At 31.0% G+C, this 18,784-nt stretch overlaps 2 protein-coding genes across 7 annotated transcripts; one reads left to right on the forward strand and one right to left on the reverse strand.

Moving 5' to 3' along the window:
• The first annotated feature begins 1,241 nt into the window (after positions 1 to 1,241).
• Positions 1,242 to 6,440, forward strand: LOC114425121 (ELMO domain-containing protein A-like). 4 transcript variants are annotated; one of them, XM_028391895.1, is made up of 9 exons: positions 1,242 to 1,800; positions 2,767 to 2,876; positions 3,438 to 3,506; positions 3,685 to 3,800; positions 3,941 to 3,950; positions 4,608 to 4,728; positions 5,169 to 5,216; positions 5,614 to 5,708; positions 5,835 to 6,440. In XM_028391895.1, exons 1-9 carry the CDS (start codon positions 1,716 to 1,718, stop codon positions 5,934 to 5,936), a joined length of 756 nt encoding a protein of 251 aa, XP_028247696.1. In that variant the 5' UTR covers positions 1,242 to 1,715; the 3' UTR covers positions 5,937 to 6,440. The 4 variants fall into 4 exon arrangements, with proteins under 4 accessions (XP_028247696.1, XP_028247695.1, XP_028247697.1 ...); XM_028391894.1 differs by having other exon boundaries at positions 2,782 to 2,876; positions 3,896 to 3,950; XM_028391893.1 differs by having other exon boundaries at positions 1,243 to 1,800; positions 3,896 to 3,950.
• Positions 6,441 to 9,221: 2,781 nt separating this feature from the next.
• Positions 9,222 to 16,542, reverse strand: LOC114367267 (probable WRKY transcription factor 12). Of its 3 annotated transcripts, XM_028324416.1 has the most exons (5): positions 15,988 to 16,542; positions 15,707 to 15,786; positions 14,949 to 15,110; positions 10,845 to 11,079; positions 9,222 to 9,659 (listed from the first exon to the last, which is right to left on the reverse strand). In XM_028324416.1, the coding sequence occupies exons 1-4, from the start codon at positions 16,267 to 16,269 to the stop codon at positions 10,887 to 10,889; spliced, it is 717 nt and encodes a 238-aa protein (XP_028180217.1). In that variant the 5' UTR covers positions 16,270 to 16,542; the 3' UTR covers positions 9,222 to 9,659; positions 10,845 to 10,886. The 3 variants fall into 3 exon arrangements, with proteins under 3 accessions (XP_028180217.1, XP_028180216.1, XP_028180218.1); XM_028324415.1 differs by lacking the exon at positions 9,222 to 9,659 and having other exon boundaries at positions 10,439 to 11,079; XM_028324417.1 differs by lacking the exon at positions 9,222 to 9,659 and having other exon boundaries at positions 10,439 to 11,049; positions 15,988 to 16,539.
• Between the last annotated feature and the right edge of the window lie 2,242 nt (positions 16,543 to 18,784).

Here is an 18,784-nt window from a genome sequence, read left to right on the forward strand (position 1 = left end):
AAGTTTGGTTTGATAAATTGACGTGACTCAATACGTTTTTTGTGATTTATGTAAAAAAAATTTTTAATCATGTATGAGGGTGGTTTAAGTAGCCTAAAACCTGATTTGGGTTGTAAGTCAACGTGTGTGCTATTTTGAAGATCAAACTTAATTTTTGTTGTCTACGTTCAACTAGCCAGTTTGAAGAATGTTGTAAAAAAAAAAAAAAGCTTCAAAAAAAGAAAAAAAAACATAATTTAATTAATCATTAATCCATTTAATTCACTTCACGTGATGGTCATGTATGAGAGCGAGATAGAACTTTAAACCCACAACTGCATTTTACAAAGATTTTATGAGTGTCTTTGGAATTGCATCTCTACCTTTAAATTAAATAAGCAAATTCACTAAAAGCTACAAGTGATAACATTAAAATTACACTTGATACGCATTTCTTCGTATACTTTTGAACATTTATATTCAACTAGTCTTAATATAAATATCATTTAATAATAAAATAATCATTAAATATAGTGTGTCAAAGCATATTTTCCGAACATTTTTCATGAATATTAACAAGTTGACCCATTCTTTAATACATTTTATTAAAACTCATTAAAATTACAAAGTTATGAATAGAAACACTCATTAAATAAATTGAACCGAAACTTGTACAATTTTATAATTTCTTAATATATAAAAATTATAATTTCTAATAAATTTAATTAATAATAAAAAATTGATTTAAAAAAATATGTTAAAAAGTATGTTATTAAAAAATTATATACCAATACTAATGAAAACAAGTAATAATGATTTGTTTCCATTAATTAATATCTTGATAAACAAAATAAATATTTTTTATAAATTATTGAAATTTATTTAAGAGATTAATTTTTTATCACATTTTTTTATATAAAATCTCTAATCTTATGATAATAATGTCACACCATATTAATAAAGTATTGTGTTGTGTGTCTAATTTCATGATTTCTTTTTTATATTAAAAGTGAAAGCAGGAAATGAAATGAGAAAGAGTTTCGTGTGTTTTTTTAGCATGGTTAAAGATTGAGTGTTTTTTAATCCATAGAATTTTATACACAAATTGAGTAGGAATTAAATAGATAATTTTTATCAAGTGAATGCAAAAGAGGTAAATTGTCTAACTACATGAAAAAAATTAAATAATAATAGTAATAATTATCTTTAAATTGAATAAAGTAAAATAAAATAAATGCCAGCATATGTAAAGTGTAAACGAGAGAGCCAACCGCAGTCCTGTCTGTCTTCCCAAAGGTTGAGAGGGTGAAGGAAGGATGCGTTAAACGTGCGTTCTAGAGAGAGAAAATAAAACAAACAAGTCATTCTCTCTCTATTCTCTTCTGTAACTCTCTTTCTGCTCTCAGATCTTGCAAAACCCCTTTTCTTCATTACTAAATCCCTTATTCTCTTCTCTTAAAGATTCTTTTCTCTTTCTTTCTCACTTCTTTTTCTTTCCTTTTTCCGTTTGTTTCCCGGGAAAATCTCCAACCGCAACCTCTTCTTCGATCTTTCCCGCTCCCTCCAATCGCTTCTTGCTCCGTTTTTCCCCTCCCGCATTTCACCTCACTCGCATTTTCCGCCTCGTACGGCATCGCTGTCCACAGTGCAATTATTTTCCGGGAAAGTGGGGGGTTTTCCTGGAAAACAGAGCATTCTCCCGATGACAATACCGTTGCTGTGAAAAGGTGAAGAAAATGGATGATAGAGGCGGTTCCTTCGTCGCTGTGAGAAGAATTTCGCAGGGTCTTGATCGAAGCAACACGTGCCATTCAAGTTCCGGTAAAAAAATTTCACTCGTGATTTTCGCGTTTTTTCAATGTTTGATTCATTCTCTATTCTCTCTCTCTCTCTCTTCCTCTCTCTCTCTCTCTCTCTCTTACTCTCGTAATAGTCTTTGAATCGAGATTGAACTCGGGTTTTTCACTTGCGTGATGTTTGCGGATGTTCAAAATTGCGTTGGTGGGTGAATTACCGAATTCACTATTCATTCATACAGCTACTACTTTTTAGTAAATTTTAATTAATTTTTTTTTTTTTAATTTTGATTGGTTTGAGACTTTGAGTTGAGCTTGGTAGAGATCTCTATGGAGCTCAGTTTACTATGAAAAGGTGTTAGTTAATCTTATCTTAGCGTTAAAAGTTGTTTAATGTGGTTAATTTATAGGTTCGACCTGTGATGGTGTTATATCATAGATCTAGCATTCGTGAAATGCATTATTAGTGTTTATGTATATTGGAAAATGCAGATACTGTTGTATTTCTTTCTTTTCATTTTAGCGTGAAGCTGAGTACTACTGTTTAGTTGCAGAAATAGTGGGAAATTATGAATAAAGCAAGCTTGGTGGGTGACACTATGATTGAAACTGAGCAAGTGGCTACCATAATGATTAAAGCAAAGACCACTCTTCCCTCGGGTTATATTTGGTTGCTTGGCTTTGTCCTTTTTTCCTTGTCCTCAGCCTAGACAATAATATGAGTAGCAGAAAACAAAATACTTGTTTGAGGGATTCCTCGGTTCGAAAAGTGATAGAAAAGGAAACGGGGAAGGGATAGGCAATATTTTGTGGTTAGGATAAGGTGGGAGGTTGTAGAAAGCATAGGTGAACAAGAGCTGTGGTGTGCTGAGGAATAATTAATTACTTATAAAACACATGATTGATTTCTGTCGAACAGATTTATTGTAGATTTGTGACACAAAAATTGGAAGCTCGATCTTCATTTATGGGCAATTTTATTTTGTTACAGCTGAGTTTGTGACAGGATCAACAGCATGGCTTGGCAGAGGTCTGTCCTGTGTCTGTGCACAGAGAAGAGAAAGTGATGCCCGACCCTCTTTTGATTTAACTCCAGCCCAGGTAATGCTTTTTTTGTGATTTAATTACCGAAGCAGTAATTTGATACTCATTAAGTAATTCTGTTAATTTTTCTCTTGGGCATCTTCCTGCAAAAAAATAAATAAATAAATTTTTTAATGTGACTTTGTTGATGTTCTTTTAATGAGATAAGCTTCTTTTGAACTATTTGGAACAACCAAAGCCTTTTCAGAATTTCATGCAATAAGAACATTGAGCTATAAATTCTTATTGAAATTTGAAACATCTACCCTTTTACCAAATAAAAAAGAATAAAATTCAATTGTATTTGGGGCTATGTGTTTTGTTTTGTTTATTGTTTCTGGAAATTACACTCATTTTGAAAAAATTGTAACGTACAAAATTTATAGCTTGCTCTGAACTTGTAGCAGCTACTTTGGCACCCATGTTTCACATGCTTGGTTTTTTTGTTTTTTGTTTGCTTGTGCTGTATACCTTGTGAGATCAAAATAACATGTCACTCTCTACTTATTCTTTCTATTATTAAATATTGTTTATAATTATGGCACGAGAAATTCTTAGTGCTGAATCTTCAATTCGCAGGAGGAGTGCTTGCAGAGACTACAAAATCGCATTGATATTCCATACGATGGTTCTGTCCCTGAGCACCAGGTACCCCTTCTATTGATATTTTTCAAGTTGTTGTGAGTGATATGGCAATAACTATGAAGTCCATCAAAGATTTTAAGCCATGTACACATTACTTTATGTACTGCCTTTGTCTTACCATATGTGCAATCTTTTGTCTCTCAAGAATGTAATTTAATTTGTTTTTGATGCATTGTCTTAGGATGCCCTAAGAGATTTATGGAATGCAGCATTTCCCGAAGAAGAACTCCATGGTTTGATTTCTGAGCAGTGGAAGGACATGGGCTGGCAAGGGAAGGATCCATCAACAGATTTTAGGTAGATATTATTCTAGATGTTTTAATCTCTATTCATATTCTTTCTTCAGTCAAACTACTTGTTTTTAATAATTTCTATTTGTATTTATTTGGTAGGGGTGGTGGTTTCATATCATTGGAGAATTTGTTGTTTTTTGCTAGGAATTTCCCGGTATGATCTCTTTCTATTTTTGTTCACACTTTTTTCAATATTGTAAAAAATATTTTAGAGCCTTATTTTTTTACTTGACCAAAATCAATGCGTAGACTTAGATTGTTATAAATAAAGCTTATTTGATCACCGGAAGGAATTAACAATTCAATCATATTAGGATTTCACCCAAAAGAAATGCCATTTGTGTTTCTAATTGTAAATAGTTATAGGACTATTCTGTAGATAAATATTCTGTTCTTGGATATTTATCTGTTTGAAGAATGAGTACTTCCTCTTTCTAAATTTGAAAATGAGGGATTGTCATCTTTTTCTTTCTTGGTTCTTGGATAAATATTTTTTTCTTTCTTCCTCTTATCCCTTGTTTCCTTGTATATTTTTACTTTCTTGGTGTTAAATAAGCATAGACTACAGGTCATATTTGTTATGAATGGTTGCCAATTTTGTTTTAGGAATATTATGTATCACACATGTCACTATGATCTTTCAGGTTTTACCAGACACATTTTTGCATTTCTTTTAGACCCTAATTCCCTGAGGGTTTCTCTTTGTTAATCTAGTCTTGGTTCAAGCCTCCAAGAATGGTCAACCTAAATTTAAATCAGTCTTTGCTATTCATTTATCCTAATCATAAAGCTTGAACTTTTCATTTTGTAGAAATCCTTTCAAGATCTTTTACGGAAGCAGGAAGGAGATCGGTCAGTGTGGGAATATCCATTTGCTGTTGCTGGTGTTAACATCACATTCATGCTTATTCAGATGCTGGATCTTGAAGCAGGTCATTTTACTTCTCCTTTTAGTTTTCTAGTCTCAGAATATTTCATGTATAAAAGATGAATTGGGGATGCCTTTATGTATGGGCACATTTGTTTCTGCATTCTGGTCTGCTGACATAAAATTTTACCAGTTAGTTACTCTTGCACTATCCAGTTACCACCGATCATGATCTGAGTGATGGTCAGTGCCACATTGTAATTATAAGGAATTAGATTACATGTGTCCAAGGGCCTATTTTCCTTATCCCAATAGCATAAAGTTTTTACTTTATTTGAAAGAATGGAAGTTGGTCATTCCAATCCAATGACGTAGGCCAACCTTATACATCCACTCCCCACTTTTAAACATTTTTATAATAATTTTTTGCATATTATACAAATTGTTTTCTCTTGGTTCCAATTTGCTTACTATGTTATCTGTTACTAATGTTTTCCTTGACAGTCAAACCTCGGACACTGGTGGGAGCAACTTTCCTAAAATTTCTTGCAGGTAGCCTTTATAATTCCTCTCATTAATCTATAAATTTTACTTCAGTTTGGATGGGAAGCAGGGAGATAGGAACTTAACCATAACTAAATGGAAAAATGCAAAATGTTACAAAAGTATTGAGTACATTTGTTTTGATTTAAGAAAGGCATTTTTTTTTACCGAGCATGTTTCTTCCACTACCTCTCTTTCACTTATCTTTTCTAACTTCTTTTTTTTTTTCTCACCTGATTGGTGCTACATAATTTGTATTAGATTCATGAAAAAATTTCAGGTGAAGTGGCATTGCTTGAAGAAAATACTTGTGTTTATAGCTTTTACATGATAGTGGCAGCAGTCTTCGTTTTATGTTAGTTTGCTGTTTCAAGTTACTAAATTCGTTTCTATGCTTGTCTGACAGAAAATGATTCAGCTTTTGATCTTCTCTATTGCATAACATTCAAGATGATGGATCAACAATGGCTTTCTATGCGTGCTTCATACATGGATTTTAATGTATGTATTTATCATGAATTTATTCTGTAGAGATTAGGAAATATTATGGCACTAGCAAATTTAATTGAAGTACATAAGTTTCTTTGGATTGCTAGTGATTATCAACATGTTACTTATGTTTAACAGACAGTAATGAAATCTACACGCCGTCAGCTGGAGAAAGAGCTTCTACTTGAAGACATAATGCGGCTAGAAGATGTACCCTCATACAAACTTCTCACACGATAGTTGTCCGTGCTTACTCCGAGTCTACTAGTTTTAACCAGAAGGTTTTACTTGATGTGATGCTACTCTTATAATTACGATTCCTTCCAATTCGGCTTTTAACCTTCTAACAAGACTGAGGCGAGCCTAAGTATGATATCATCAAGGTTCTGGAGGCAGCAGTTGAGCTTTTAATCTAGTTGGAGGAAAACATTGTGGGTGGGACAAACTGCCAGGGGAGTCTGAAAAGTAGGTTTGCTTGGTACCAAAAAAGATTAGATTGTAATGAATTGTGGTTTGCCTATATATTTCCTCAATGTCCATCAATGGGCAAATATAGCTTGCAGTATTGTAATTCAGGCAGTTTGTACCCTTTTTTCTGGTCTACAGGCAGAGGTGTACCTAAGTAGGTAGATTCTGCCTTGGGCCTTGTTTGTGGAGGAATTGATATGCTGCATATTTTTGTTTGAGTAAGACTTTAACGTTTGAGTTGATGAATAGTACCTTAACTATTGCTTATGGCTTAAAGTACCATGGTTTTATTTTATGCCTGCTTTTCTGGTGCTCTATCAGAGAAAAGATAAATTCTTGGGGCATTCATAATAATGAAACTGATCTTGGTCATTTATAAATATCACCTCAAACTAACCAGTGAATTTGGTTAGCTAACTAGTTTCAGTGAGTTATGGCTTGGTTGTACAATTGAACAAATGCGAGTAAAATTGAATTGGTTCTGAAGTGAATTGAATTAGTACGAGTATTGGTGAAGCTTGTATTTATAGTTATTCTACATACAATAATTTCTCAGCAAGCGGAGTGAATGTATGAGTACTGAATTTACTTTCATCTCTTGAAAATTACCAGCGGTAATGAAATGGGAGAACAGTGTGCTCTTTCTTTTAAATAGTAGATAATAAAAGACTCGCGGGGTACAATAATTAAAGACTTCGGTTAGTTGCTTAAGCGGGCAATTAACTTTCTTATTAAAACTAGTGCAACCTCTGTAAAAAAAAAGCTAGTGCAACCTATTAAATTAGAAGGAAATCACCCATACGTCTTTGTGGTGCATTGGTTCGTTCACAAACTTTCGTACCATCCATCATTTTTCTTAAATTTATTTACCTTTGGATGAGTAAAAATGAGGGAGATGACATTTTAAAATTTTGAATAAAAGAAAGAATGGAGAGAAAATTTTGCATTTCTTTATTTCTTAAAGTAATTTTTTTGCCTTCTCTTCCCTTATTTTCTTTTTCAATCAAATAAAAAAATTTAAAATTATAAAATTTTCTTTATTATTTTATTTTCCTTTATTCAAACATATGGTAAGAGTTCGAATGATTTTTCTTTTGAAGGAATAAATTAAGTGCAACCTCTCAACAATGAGTACAAAGAGCATTAATGAATGAACCATAGAGAGACATAAAACTTCGTTTAGGATTTATATGATCGTGAACATGTTCCCACCTGAAAGAATAAGCTATTAATTCCAACATAAAAACACAACGGCTAGGAAATGCACTAGTGAAGCGTAAGGGACAACAAGACTTGTTTAGCATTTATATGACCGTGAACATGTTCCCACGTAAAAGAATAAAATTATAAAACTATTAATTCTTACATGAAAAAACTATTAATTCCAACATAAAAACAGACGTAGTAAATTGCGAAACAATAATGTTTTTCTCACACTTCTTCATGAAAGGTGAGATGAGTAAAAAAAAAATAGAAAAAGAAAGAAAAAAGGAAATAAACAAAAAAGAAGGATTACAAAAATAAAATATTGGAATTTGCTAGCATGTATACACTTATTTTTAACCAAGATTATCTTAACAAACTATACCTTAAATGTATTTTTAAAAAATTGAAGTTATAGTTTATTAAAACACTTTTTTAAAAAAAAAAAAAGTAGGTGTGTATAAAAAAAAGTGAATGTATGTTAGCGAATTTAATTCGCAAGTTATACCTCAATTGTATTTTAAGATAATTATAATTACAACCTGCTAAAATACTCCTAAAAAACAAGTGTTTTTGGAGTTAGCTGACCTTTAGGGGATCAATCCTTTGTCATGCTATTATAGCACGTGTGTCATCTAAGGCAAAAGAAGAATCATAACTTGATATCATCCTCACCATCCTCCTGCTTATCTTTGATAGTTTACTCAGGGCTCCAAACTCAAAGTTGGCAACTATATATGGGAGTTGCACTCGTTGAAAGGCTTAACCCAACACCTTATTACGCAATCTGTCGACAGACATACACTACCTTGTTCACATTCCCAAAGACACCATTTTCTTTTGAGTGGATTCACAACATGTCAAGCTCTAGCAAGGTTCATTGTTTTGCATCTATTTAAAGCACATACGTACATACTTCATTGCCTGTGCGGCTCCTCTTGGTCAATTCCTTTAAGTTTCATTATTATGAACATAATCCCTAGGTGGGATACTTAATGTATTAGCTATTACATTGCACAGAAATGGATATGCATAACACCTAATGTTCATCATTTACGGCTATGACTAATAGGTATCTAATTCTCACTCCACTAAATTTCATCTCTCAATGTGGGTGTCCCAGTGTAGTCCTTTTGTTGTTGGTGTTCTTTTTTATCATTACGTATTTCACTGTTCTAGTTGAAATTTTGTTTACCCTTACTATACTCCAACTTGATGGTTTCCACCATCTATCCAAGGTTAATTAGGCCCCTAGGATTTGGCGACCAACATATTAAAAAGCCTCCTACAAACACTTTATTCCTAATCGTTTCAAATAATGCTTGCATTCTGTCTTACCGTAATTGTTAGCATAGAGTTATTCGTACAAGATTCGTTTTCAATTCAATAATAATAAACATACATAAAGTTATTATACAAAAATGATTCATTTGATATATATACATTAGGGGTCTTAGTGGTATAATTTTGACTTAAGACTAGTTTGAATTAAACAAGAAAACTAAGTGTAGTGTAATTTGGTTCAATTTAAATTATTTATAAAATTCGAACCAAATCAAGTTAATATTTTACTGTTTAGTTTGACTTGATTTTTACAATTTAAAAATTTTATCACTAAATATTAAAGAAATTGTTATTATTTAAACAAAACTTGAATAATAATTAGTTCAATAATTAATAATATAAATAAACAACAAAGTTTAACAATTTAAACTTAAAGTAAAATAATAAATATTTTCATATTAAATAATATTTGAATAATAATCATTCAAATTAAATAATAAAATAATAAATTATTCAACTTGAAAGTAAAATAATGCATAATACTTACTTTCAATAATAATACTGATTTCATAATACATGACCATAAACATAATATCCAACGATATTTAACGATTGAATTGACTAATTATGCATATTGAACAGAATTATTTGAATTATATATTTGAATATTGTGAGAGATGACATCTAGCTAGATGTTGGTTAGACAAGCCTTTTGAACTGATGGCATTGACCCAAAAGCTGGCTGGGACTCTTGTAGTTTTGGTGCGTAAGGTGGATTTTCTAACTCACCTACCTACAAGCCTCAGCAAGTTGGTGTTGAAAGTGCTTGTTAATCACTTGAGACCATAGATGACATTGTTGAACCTTGTTAGAGTTAGAGTACTTTCATTCCTGAGAAAGCCATGATTGCCCAAGAGCGCTGGTCGCTTGTGCATTTTAAGCCCATGTTAGAAAAGCCTATTCAAATAGATCATGAATCCCACCCGAATTTACGGCTCTAAAGTCGACCTGAAGCCCAAAGTTGTGCAAATCAACACCAAACAACAGCAACTTTTCTGAAATATCTACTCAATCCAGAGGAGAACGTCATGAGAAATGAAGAAGCTACGGATTGAAAATGAGCCAAAATTGGCAAAGAAATCTGCAATCCGTGCCTTTCATTCTCTTCCTTTAAGGAACTCAATGCATATACTGTACATAACAAGTGATTTTTCTGACAACATTAACATGCATTCCAGCAATACTCTTACTTTACAGTTTACATGTTTAGCTTAAATTCTTTAGACACTAAAATAGTGAAATTAAGTTGGGGATATGATATTGAAAAGTTTTGTTGTTTATTAAAAAGGTTATATGATATGAATCTTACATTGACTAGAATAAGAAGTTTAATGCAATACTTTAGTCATGGAGTTCTTCCACTTTTTGCTTACAAAAAAATGGAATTCATTCTTCCTCATGATAGACTAATCTTTTAGGTTGAACTCTTAAGCTACTTATATATTATTTAATATGAGAAGAGATGATACAAATCTTCATGAAAAATATGTTCATGTTTTATTATTTATATGAAAATAAAATTAAGATAAAGTCTATTAGACAAGTTTGTTATAAGTATATTGTTTGTTACGAAAAAAATTGGGCTAACACAGAAATGGAACTCGATCATTTTGTGATTTCTGTTAAATAAGTGACTTTCAAATAACCAATAAAACATGTACATAGTCACATACATTGAGATATATATAGATTCGTATCATTGTATCTCGCATTAAATAGCTGGTACGTGATACGCAATTATAAGTAGAGGATGCATTCAGATAATATCAGTTAGTACACGAGTACTGTAAAGATCAAGATATCTTATACACAATGTAAAAGTCCTTGACATCGCTACATATTCTGCTGTCTTATCTAGCTGAAAAGTAAAAAATAATACATAATCTATATATTGACAAAAAAAAAAGTTCCACATATATAGACCAGATAAAATATTTTTTTATGGGGTAATGGTTCCCTCGAAATATGAAAAATATGGAGAAAGAAATCAAGGGAAATGTTGTAACAAGCATATTATCGATACAGAGCGTTCTGAATAATAACATGATTGAGTTCATCACACTGAACTCTGTGACAAAGCACATGGAATGTATCAATAATTATGGTACCTTAATTGAGTTCATAATTAAATACCTGTTGATCATCATTATAAGCAAACGACATTGGCCTTGCTAGCTAGAAAGAGGTAAAGCATTCATTCTCTGATGAATTTGAATCGTCGCAAGGGGAGTGATTGTGTCTACCTTCATAGGTGGTTATCACCATACGACAATCCTCTGATAGTCGTTCAACCCTCTTCTTCACCCTACAGTTGTTGTGGGTGCACCGGTAATAACTTCTGCAATATCCCAACAAATGAGATCGACCACTAAGAAACAAATCGGAGTAAATAAATCAGAAACTCCAAAGATATATTTTTTAATCTTTAAATTGACATCATACTAGTTCATTAATTTACTCAAATGGAGCCAACATATGGTGCATGTGCTATGTTTAACAAATAACTATGTCGCGCACTTAAGTATATCGTCAGGATTTGATCCTTAGATTCATTTGCATGAAAAAAATAATCTGTTAAAGAAGATTAATTTCTTAAATGAATTTCAATACTTTGAATAATTAATTTCTGATTTCGGCTGCAGGAACTGGGATCACCAAAAAAAATATACTAGATGGGGGACTATAAATTGATGTGCATGACAGATACTGCGTAGAAGTTATTTTGGTTATATTTCAAAGGATTAACCTTAGAAGGGAACCTATCAAACAAAATCAACCTTACTTGCAGGCTGGCTTCTGAAATTTGTTATGTATTCTATTGATTATATTGGTTGGAGTTATCTGTTGTGCTTAGATTCCTTTAGAATTTAGCAATCATTCGCGGTATGGTATAATAAAAAAGACTTGAAAGTCTCGATGGTTTGCCATTATTGGTTAATATACATAGACCATATATAGTGGCTTATTATGAAATCATTTTTATACTGCTGATGTTAGAGTTGTGATTTTTATTAAACACCGATTTTCGGTCATTAAATGCAGATGCCTCTATTTCTTTCAGATTGATTGATTTGCCATTTTTATACTGTTTGAAAAGTTTGTGTAGGTATAAAGAGGTCATTGTGTATTAATTTAATGAGTTTATAGAAGTGTGAAATTATAATTTCATCTTTAATATAACTTTTAAATTATTATAATGACCAATTAACTTATCATTCTAGTAATACTTAGATTAAAAAAGTTTGTGAATTGAATAAAATATAAAAATATGCATATTGGTACTGCATCATTTTATGATGTAAACTATTGTTTGTTAAACAATGTGTTAATGTCAACCATGTCCCATCATCATATTTGAAAACATTTCTTCTTTCAGTTCCATGAACCTTTATCCATGAAGTCATTAATTCCAATAATTCTTTCATCTTCCTAATTGCACTTCTAAGTAAATATATTTATATGCAATTGTTATGTTGGTATGCAACAGATATCTTGCTTTTTAGTTTAAGGATATAGGGTATAAATAGCATTTTGACCATTTTGCAATAGCGTCCGGAAGTACCTCTAGTGAAACTGTTCTTATATTGTTCCTTCCCATGCAGACAAACAACATTAATTTTAAGATACACAAAAAATGTTTATCATTTGGGTCAAATATGCTTGTTACAAATATGTAAAGCAATTAGCATAAGAATAAATCATAACTAGCTGTTTTGAACCAGGGTCCTGAACCCATTTTCTTCCTTATGACTAGATATATGTCTATTTACCCAGTGTCATTGAATTCAAGAAATCAATACACATATTCGTAAAAAGAATGATATTACTTAACACCAAGATGACAAAAAAAACCTGTCTTTTTCTCATACTAAATATTCAATATGTAAATCTGAATCTTTGTTTTGGTCTTGATATATATTTAACTTATACGGTCAATTGAACAAATTCAATGCATCCTTCACTTAGTTTCGATCCAACTGATGCAAACTTGAGTAACTAGTCTAAAGTTATTGGATTGATTATACCATTGAACCAATCGAAAATTAAGCTGAACCTTTTCAGGGGTTAATTAATTGAACCAATTTAAAAAATATTAATGCAAAATTTCATGAATGTGGTTTTAACTTATGACCTAATAATGCTGGTTAAAAAAAACTTATGATCTAATTACTTACTCTAATAACATCAATCACTATATCTCAACTATATTGATTATTATATCATATGGTTGATTATACAATTAAACCAATCTAAAACTACGTTGAACCTATTCAAGGTCATGCTAGTTTTTAAATTATTCTGTGACTTTAATTTTTTTAATAGAAATTATTTCTGTATGACTGTACAAGGTCAAATTTATTTTTCTGACTTTTATACAAAAAATGATTTTCTCAGGAGATATATTGCTGTATATGACTCAATCTGTTTGAACAATAACTTGTTAATTAAACTAATAACCTGGTATTCCAACCAAATAAATGATCCGATAAAGATTAATAAATTTGTTTTAATGCATACATGATCTATTACCTTCCATATCAAATCTTAAAATACGTCTCCCATTTTGAGAACATTTTCGAAAGATCTCATTATATGGTTGAACTGATCCAGACGCACCTTTAAAACTACTTTTTCTTTTACAGTTTATTGTGAGTGATGTCGAAACCAACTTGCTCCTCATGCACAACTAACTTACTCAATTCTTAGCTTTTACCGTAGTAGCATTGAGGCACATGACAATAACTCTTTCCCCTTTTCTTATTCAGGATAAAACTTATGTAAAACCTTTCATGATAATGTAGCTGAAAAATAAAATGCTCACACACATAGAAGTAACACAGAAGAACCTTGAGTGATAAGTCATATATTTTCACCAGATGTTATTTCACCAGATCTATTTGAATGAAAGGCTCCATGCAATTTTTTTGGTAACATAATATATTAATTAAATATGTAAAAGTAATAATAATATGATGATATGATCAAATAATATATTTCAAACTGAAAAGAAGAAGAAGGAATGCAATATAAACAATTAAAATAAAATTTGAAGCTTTATTAGATGAAAATAAGTACATTATTAGAGCAGCATGCAGTAGAATTATGCAGAACCTTCCTGTTTTGCTGTATCTGTTTTGTGAGTGGAAGGGTACATCTTTTGCTCTTTTCCATTTCATTATCAACTCACCTCAGTTTGCATTTTAAAAAAATAAAAAATAGATGAAAATAAGTATAAAATTATAACAGTATTCTTTATGACATTTTAACATAAGCATAAATTGGATTTGGAAAAACAGATGAATGATAGAGTTACAAGGAAAAACTTTAAGTTCAACTGCAGCCTTTTCCAGAGATGGATAAATATGCGGAGAAGTTTGTCATAGAAATACCACGACAAATTGGATGGTTTTGAAATAGAGTACGAAAGAGGGGACCCTATAGTGCACCCTATTGTCAAAACTCTAATAATAGCCCACCAAATATATTATCAGTATATACATATATTTATTTCCCCCCTTCCATTTCAATATTTGACTTGAAGTTAAGCCTAAGGCTCAATTAAAATGCATGAACAATTTATTATCTCTTCAGCATTATTTTATGCATTATTGAAAATAAACGATCATGAATCATTCCTTCTATTTCCTCAATAGGTCGTAGATTCCCACTATTTCTTTTGTCTTCGTGTGTTATTAAACTTTCGTGTATCCGTAATTCTTCTTACAAAACAAAAGTCTAAGATGAATGATGCCAATAAATCTTGTGACTTGTGATCACGATTTGATTAAATTATTCACTACTGACATAACTTTTTCCCAGAAAAGACATTTTACCTTCATTCCCCCCGGGTATAATGCCTCTGGTATTGCCAGTGTACTCAACCACGAACATTTTCTGTTCATAGACAGTTTCACACACCAAAAGTATATAGTTTATATATATTTTTCTTTTCATCAACCTCTCCCACATCTTGAATGTCTTGTAATTATTATATTCAATGAATGTCATTTGATAGGGTAGTTGAGCAAAATTCTTCAGTTCAAATCCTAGTTATTATGGCTTCCTTTTATCGAAATCAAGTGCTGCTTTAACTTCAGTTTTGATGAATCAGTACAGTAAAAAAATAATTCAACTTCCATGTGTTAATTAATTCAACTCATTATTATTTTTCCTTAAAACATATGTTTACTATAATGAGCAAATAAAAGTCATGGTTAATCAAGATTTGAATATTACCTTGGATGAAGGCTATTCTTGACAACTTTCTGGCCATATTTCCTCCATTTGTAACCATCATCAAGCACATCTACATCACTTCTTGTTTGGAAACAAAACCTTGGTTCTCTAAGCTTCCTCCTTATTTTCAACTTGTTCTTTTCTGTTGCTGCGCTCCTCCACCTACCACAATATATAGCATATATAATTAGCTACAAAACATTCTTCATCCCCGTTAATCACATTTCTCAAATTGAAACAAACGATTAGGACTTCAGATAAAAAAAAATAGAAATAGAAGATGGACAACTAATCTGTATGAGAGAACATGTGAAGTCACTAGTGATGTGCATAAGTGAATTCAAGAATCAACAAGTAGCAAGATTCAAGACTTTTGAGTCTTTAAGCTCTTTCTCCCCATAATAACCTAAACGAGATTTTAAATTGTTATCGTGGTTGCAATTTTGTTACAATTCTCGATATTGTGAAAAGAAATTGTAGATGCGTCTTTAAAAACCATAATGTTACAGACGAAATCGTAGTTATGAACCGTATTGTAAAACCTTGTTTGAAGACAAAAGAAGCAATCCGTTCCTTATATAAGATTGGAGACCTTTTAGATTCTGATCTGATGTCTGAAGAATATCTCTTTAGTTGGATATATAAATAAATTTGTCTTGCATGCACTTGGAGAGAGAGAGGATAAGAGAGCAAAAAGAGGAGGGACATAAAAATTACAAATAGTGTAATGAAATTGAAGTTGGAGGAGAGATATATACCAAGCGTTGTTGTTGCCTTGATCACTACCATTTCCAGTGCAATTTTCTTCTTCGACAGGCTTTGGATCCAGAGTTCCTACCTAAAATACCATAGGCAAAATCTTTTTAAGAAACGTAGTGGATTGAATACCCTAAGATCGAAAAGGACACAAAAAAAATATCAAAAACGCAAAAGTAAATAAACTAATTATTATAGGGGTGAACAATAGAGAACTTTGTTCGATCTTAATTTCAATCATGGAGATTAATTTTGCAAAGTACAATTAAAAGTGAATAACCACCTCCTGGTCGTTATTCCAAGTTTTGATGGCAAGTTCGCTATGACTCACGAATCCGATGGTTGCTGCAGCGGCGATTGCAGTGGTGGCAGTAGCGACGACGAGGGTATCACTCTTTAAGGATTGAGAGAGGGGAGAAGATTGAGATTGTGAAGAGGGTGACAAGAAGCCAAGGACCTGGTTTTCTTCATATTGAACAAAACCCAATTCGTGTATGGCCTGTGGGGTGTTGGTGAACGAAACTTGAAGCTCATAATTGGGTGCGCCACCTCTCTCTCCTTCCATATCCCACTTTTGACTCACTAATTAACTAGTCTTTAATTTGCTTCGTCTTCTTCCTAGCTAGATAGCTAATTAGATCTTCTTCTAGTTAAAAAACCTTAAATTCTATGCCATGTGATTGGAAGGAACACAGAGAAATTAAGGGTAATTCCGCAGGCCGAGACAAGAAGGGTTTTGTACTTGGGTCAACTGCTACTACATGTGTTCCAGTTATGTTAACTCTTAGAATTATTCCTTCTCCTTTTTCTTTAAGGTGGTCTATTCTATTTCTAGTTTACACACACACTCTCTATCAATTAAATACACGTGCATTGTCCCACAAGTGTTTTTCAAGGAAATCTGTCTCAATTGGCGGGGAGAGGAATGGAATTATAGTTTGCCCTCAAGTTGTATGGATACCATATTTCAAGGAATTAAGAAAACATTGTTAAACAGAACAAGTAAAAATGTAGAATATTTAAATGAGTTTCTCTTTTTTACTTGACTTTAATTAGTCAAGATCAAATATAATTTTCAGATATAGAAAACTTTATACAAAAATAATATATTAAGAATTTTAAAACAGTTTCTACCTTTTATGTTCAATATTTTTATTTTAAAAATATGTTATATACATTTATAAAAGTATCCATATTTAATCTTACTTTAATAAGATTGTAAAACAATGGATATATTTTTTCATGATTTATTCTGTAAACTACATTTTATAAAAGAATTTTTGTAGTTAATACATCCCTCCTGAAACCATACATATATGAGGTCACAGAATCAAGGTGTAATTAAGTTTAAAGAAAATTATTTTGTGGAATTAATTATTATTAAACTGTCAAATTATAGAAGTGAATGGTGCGTGTGTAAATATTAATGCTTAATATTACTCTTTGTAAAAAAAAAATGTTCTTATGTGTAGTATACACAAAGAGTGCACATTTGGCAATCTAGTTGCTTGGATTTCCATTAATTCCTTTTCTTTATGAATTTTGTTTATATATTAGAATAGTCCTTATATTCTTATTAATAAAATTCCATTCAGTAATAATAATTAAAAAAAAGTGCGCATTCACAGCAAATTATTCATAAACTTTTTTAAAATAAACTCATAAAATCTAAACACGTGATGATTATTCATATATAAGCAAACTTAAATTAGCTTAAATTTATTTTCTTAATAAAATAAACAATTTTAATTAAATATTTAATGAGTCAAAACAAAATATTTTCATTTGCTTACATCCCTATTTATACCTTAAAACTTTGGGGTAAGAATTACTTTTGCAATTTTTTCTAATAAAAATGAAGGAAAAAAAAATCAACAACATTTTGTTGCACCTTGCCCCTATTCTGTCCTCTTTTGTTCAGTAAATCTTGTAATTTACTTGACTGAAATATTAAATTTATTAAACTTTCAATTACAGATCATACATAAATCCATCATGTATAGGAAATGTTTCGATCACCGACGACAGAACATAATATTAATTGACACAAAAGGCAGCGACAATCTACCCTTAACTTAAGTATATATTCTGCTAAACAGAATTGCTATAATGTAAGAAATCTTTGTAAATATGACATTATTAGTTAAATAAAATTTAAAACTGAACCCAAAAACTAAAGTAGAAAAACAAAAATATCACAATATATAACCAAAATAGATTCTGTTGATTTTTGGGTGAATCTAGGGTGTCTATCGCCTGATAGTCAATAACTTATTTTTAAAAAAATATGAAAATCTATTTAAACGATTAATTTCTCCCGATAAGAGTTTTTCATCGATGACACTACTATACAATAATCGGTGGCAGTAGAAGAAGAGCAAAACAACTAACCGCTTCTAACAAAAGAGTTGGCTATTGCATCTGCTAAACAATTTCAAGTATATCTGTATGTCAGTTGTAAATTGTTATTACTTGTATAAAGAATACAATAAAATTATAAATGATTTTAAAATAAATGAACAGATCGATTATTTTTAAAATTTGTATAGTATAATATTAAGTAATAAATAAAAAGTGAAAAGATATAATTTTTATTGGTAAAAAATCTTTATACTTTTATAATAAAATATGTAACAAATATAATATATAAAAAAAGGGAATTATTTTTTCTAATACAATTATGAAGAGGGATGAGTTAGAAAAATAACTGAATGAGATGTAATTAAAGTCTAAAGAAAAATTAGTGGTGAGGGCACATAAAAGAATCCATCGATGCCAAAATTGTCCCCGGAAGGCAAATTAGATTAAAAAAGGTGGAAATTAAAATAGAAAAACAGCCATTCGAAACATGTCAATTGTCAAATCCTATTGCAACGCATGTGTGCACTTAGAACAAATCTGAAGAAAAGACATGAGAAGCCTACAATTATAATTGGAAAAATAGGTTATGTTAATCACAAATTATCATCATCGTAAATTTATTAATTTTTATTATGCATACCTTAAAATTTATATTAATAATAATTTCTTATTAATCTATAATACAAATATTTTATAATTATACTGATAATGTATAATCA

The sequence above is a fragment of the Glycine soja genome, chromosome 9, assembly GCF_004193775.1.
Source record: "Glycine soja cultivar W05 chromosome 9, ASM419377v2, whole genome shotgun sequence".
Classification (NCBI taxonomy): domain Eukaryota; kingdom Viridiplantae; phylum Streptophyta; class Magnoliopsida; order Fabales; family Fabaceae; genus Glycine; species Glycine soja.

Coding starts and splice junctions, on each gene's coding strand:
- LOC114367267 (XM_028324416.1), bottom strand. CDS start 16,269: ATGGAAGGAGAGAGAGGTGGCGCACCCAATTATGAGCTTCAAGTTTCG. Junction 15,787..15,987: donor CTTGGAATAACGACCAGGAG/GTGGTTATTCAC, acceptor ATGGTATTTTAG/GTAGGAACTCTGGATCCAAA. Junction 11,080..14,948: donor AAGAATAGCCTTCATCCAAG/GTAATATTCAAA, acceptor TTTGTTTCTTAG/TGGTCGATCTCATTTGTTGG.
- LOC114425121 (XM_028391893.1), top strand. CDS start 1,716: ATGGATGATAGAGGCGGTTCCTTCGTCGCTGTGAGAAGAATTTCGCAG. Junction 2,877..3,437: donor TTGATTTAACTCCAGCCCAG/GTAATGCTTTTT, acceptor TTCAATTCGCAG/GAGGAGTGCTTGCAGAGACT. Junction 5,217..5,613: donor TTTCCTAAAATTTCTTGCAG/GTAGCCTTTATA, acceptor CTTGTCTGACAG/AAAATGATTCAGCTTTTGAT.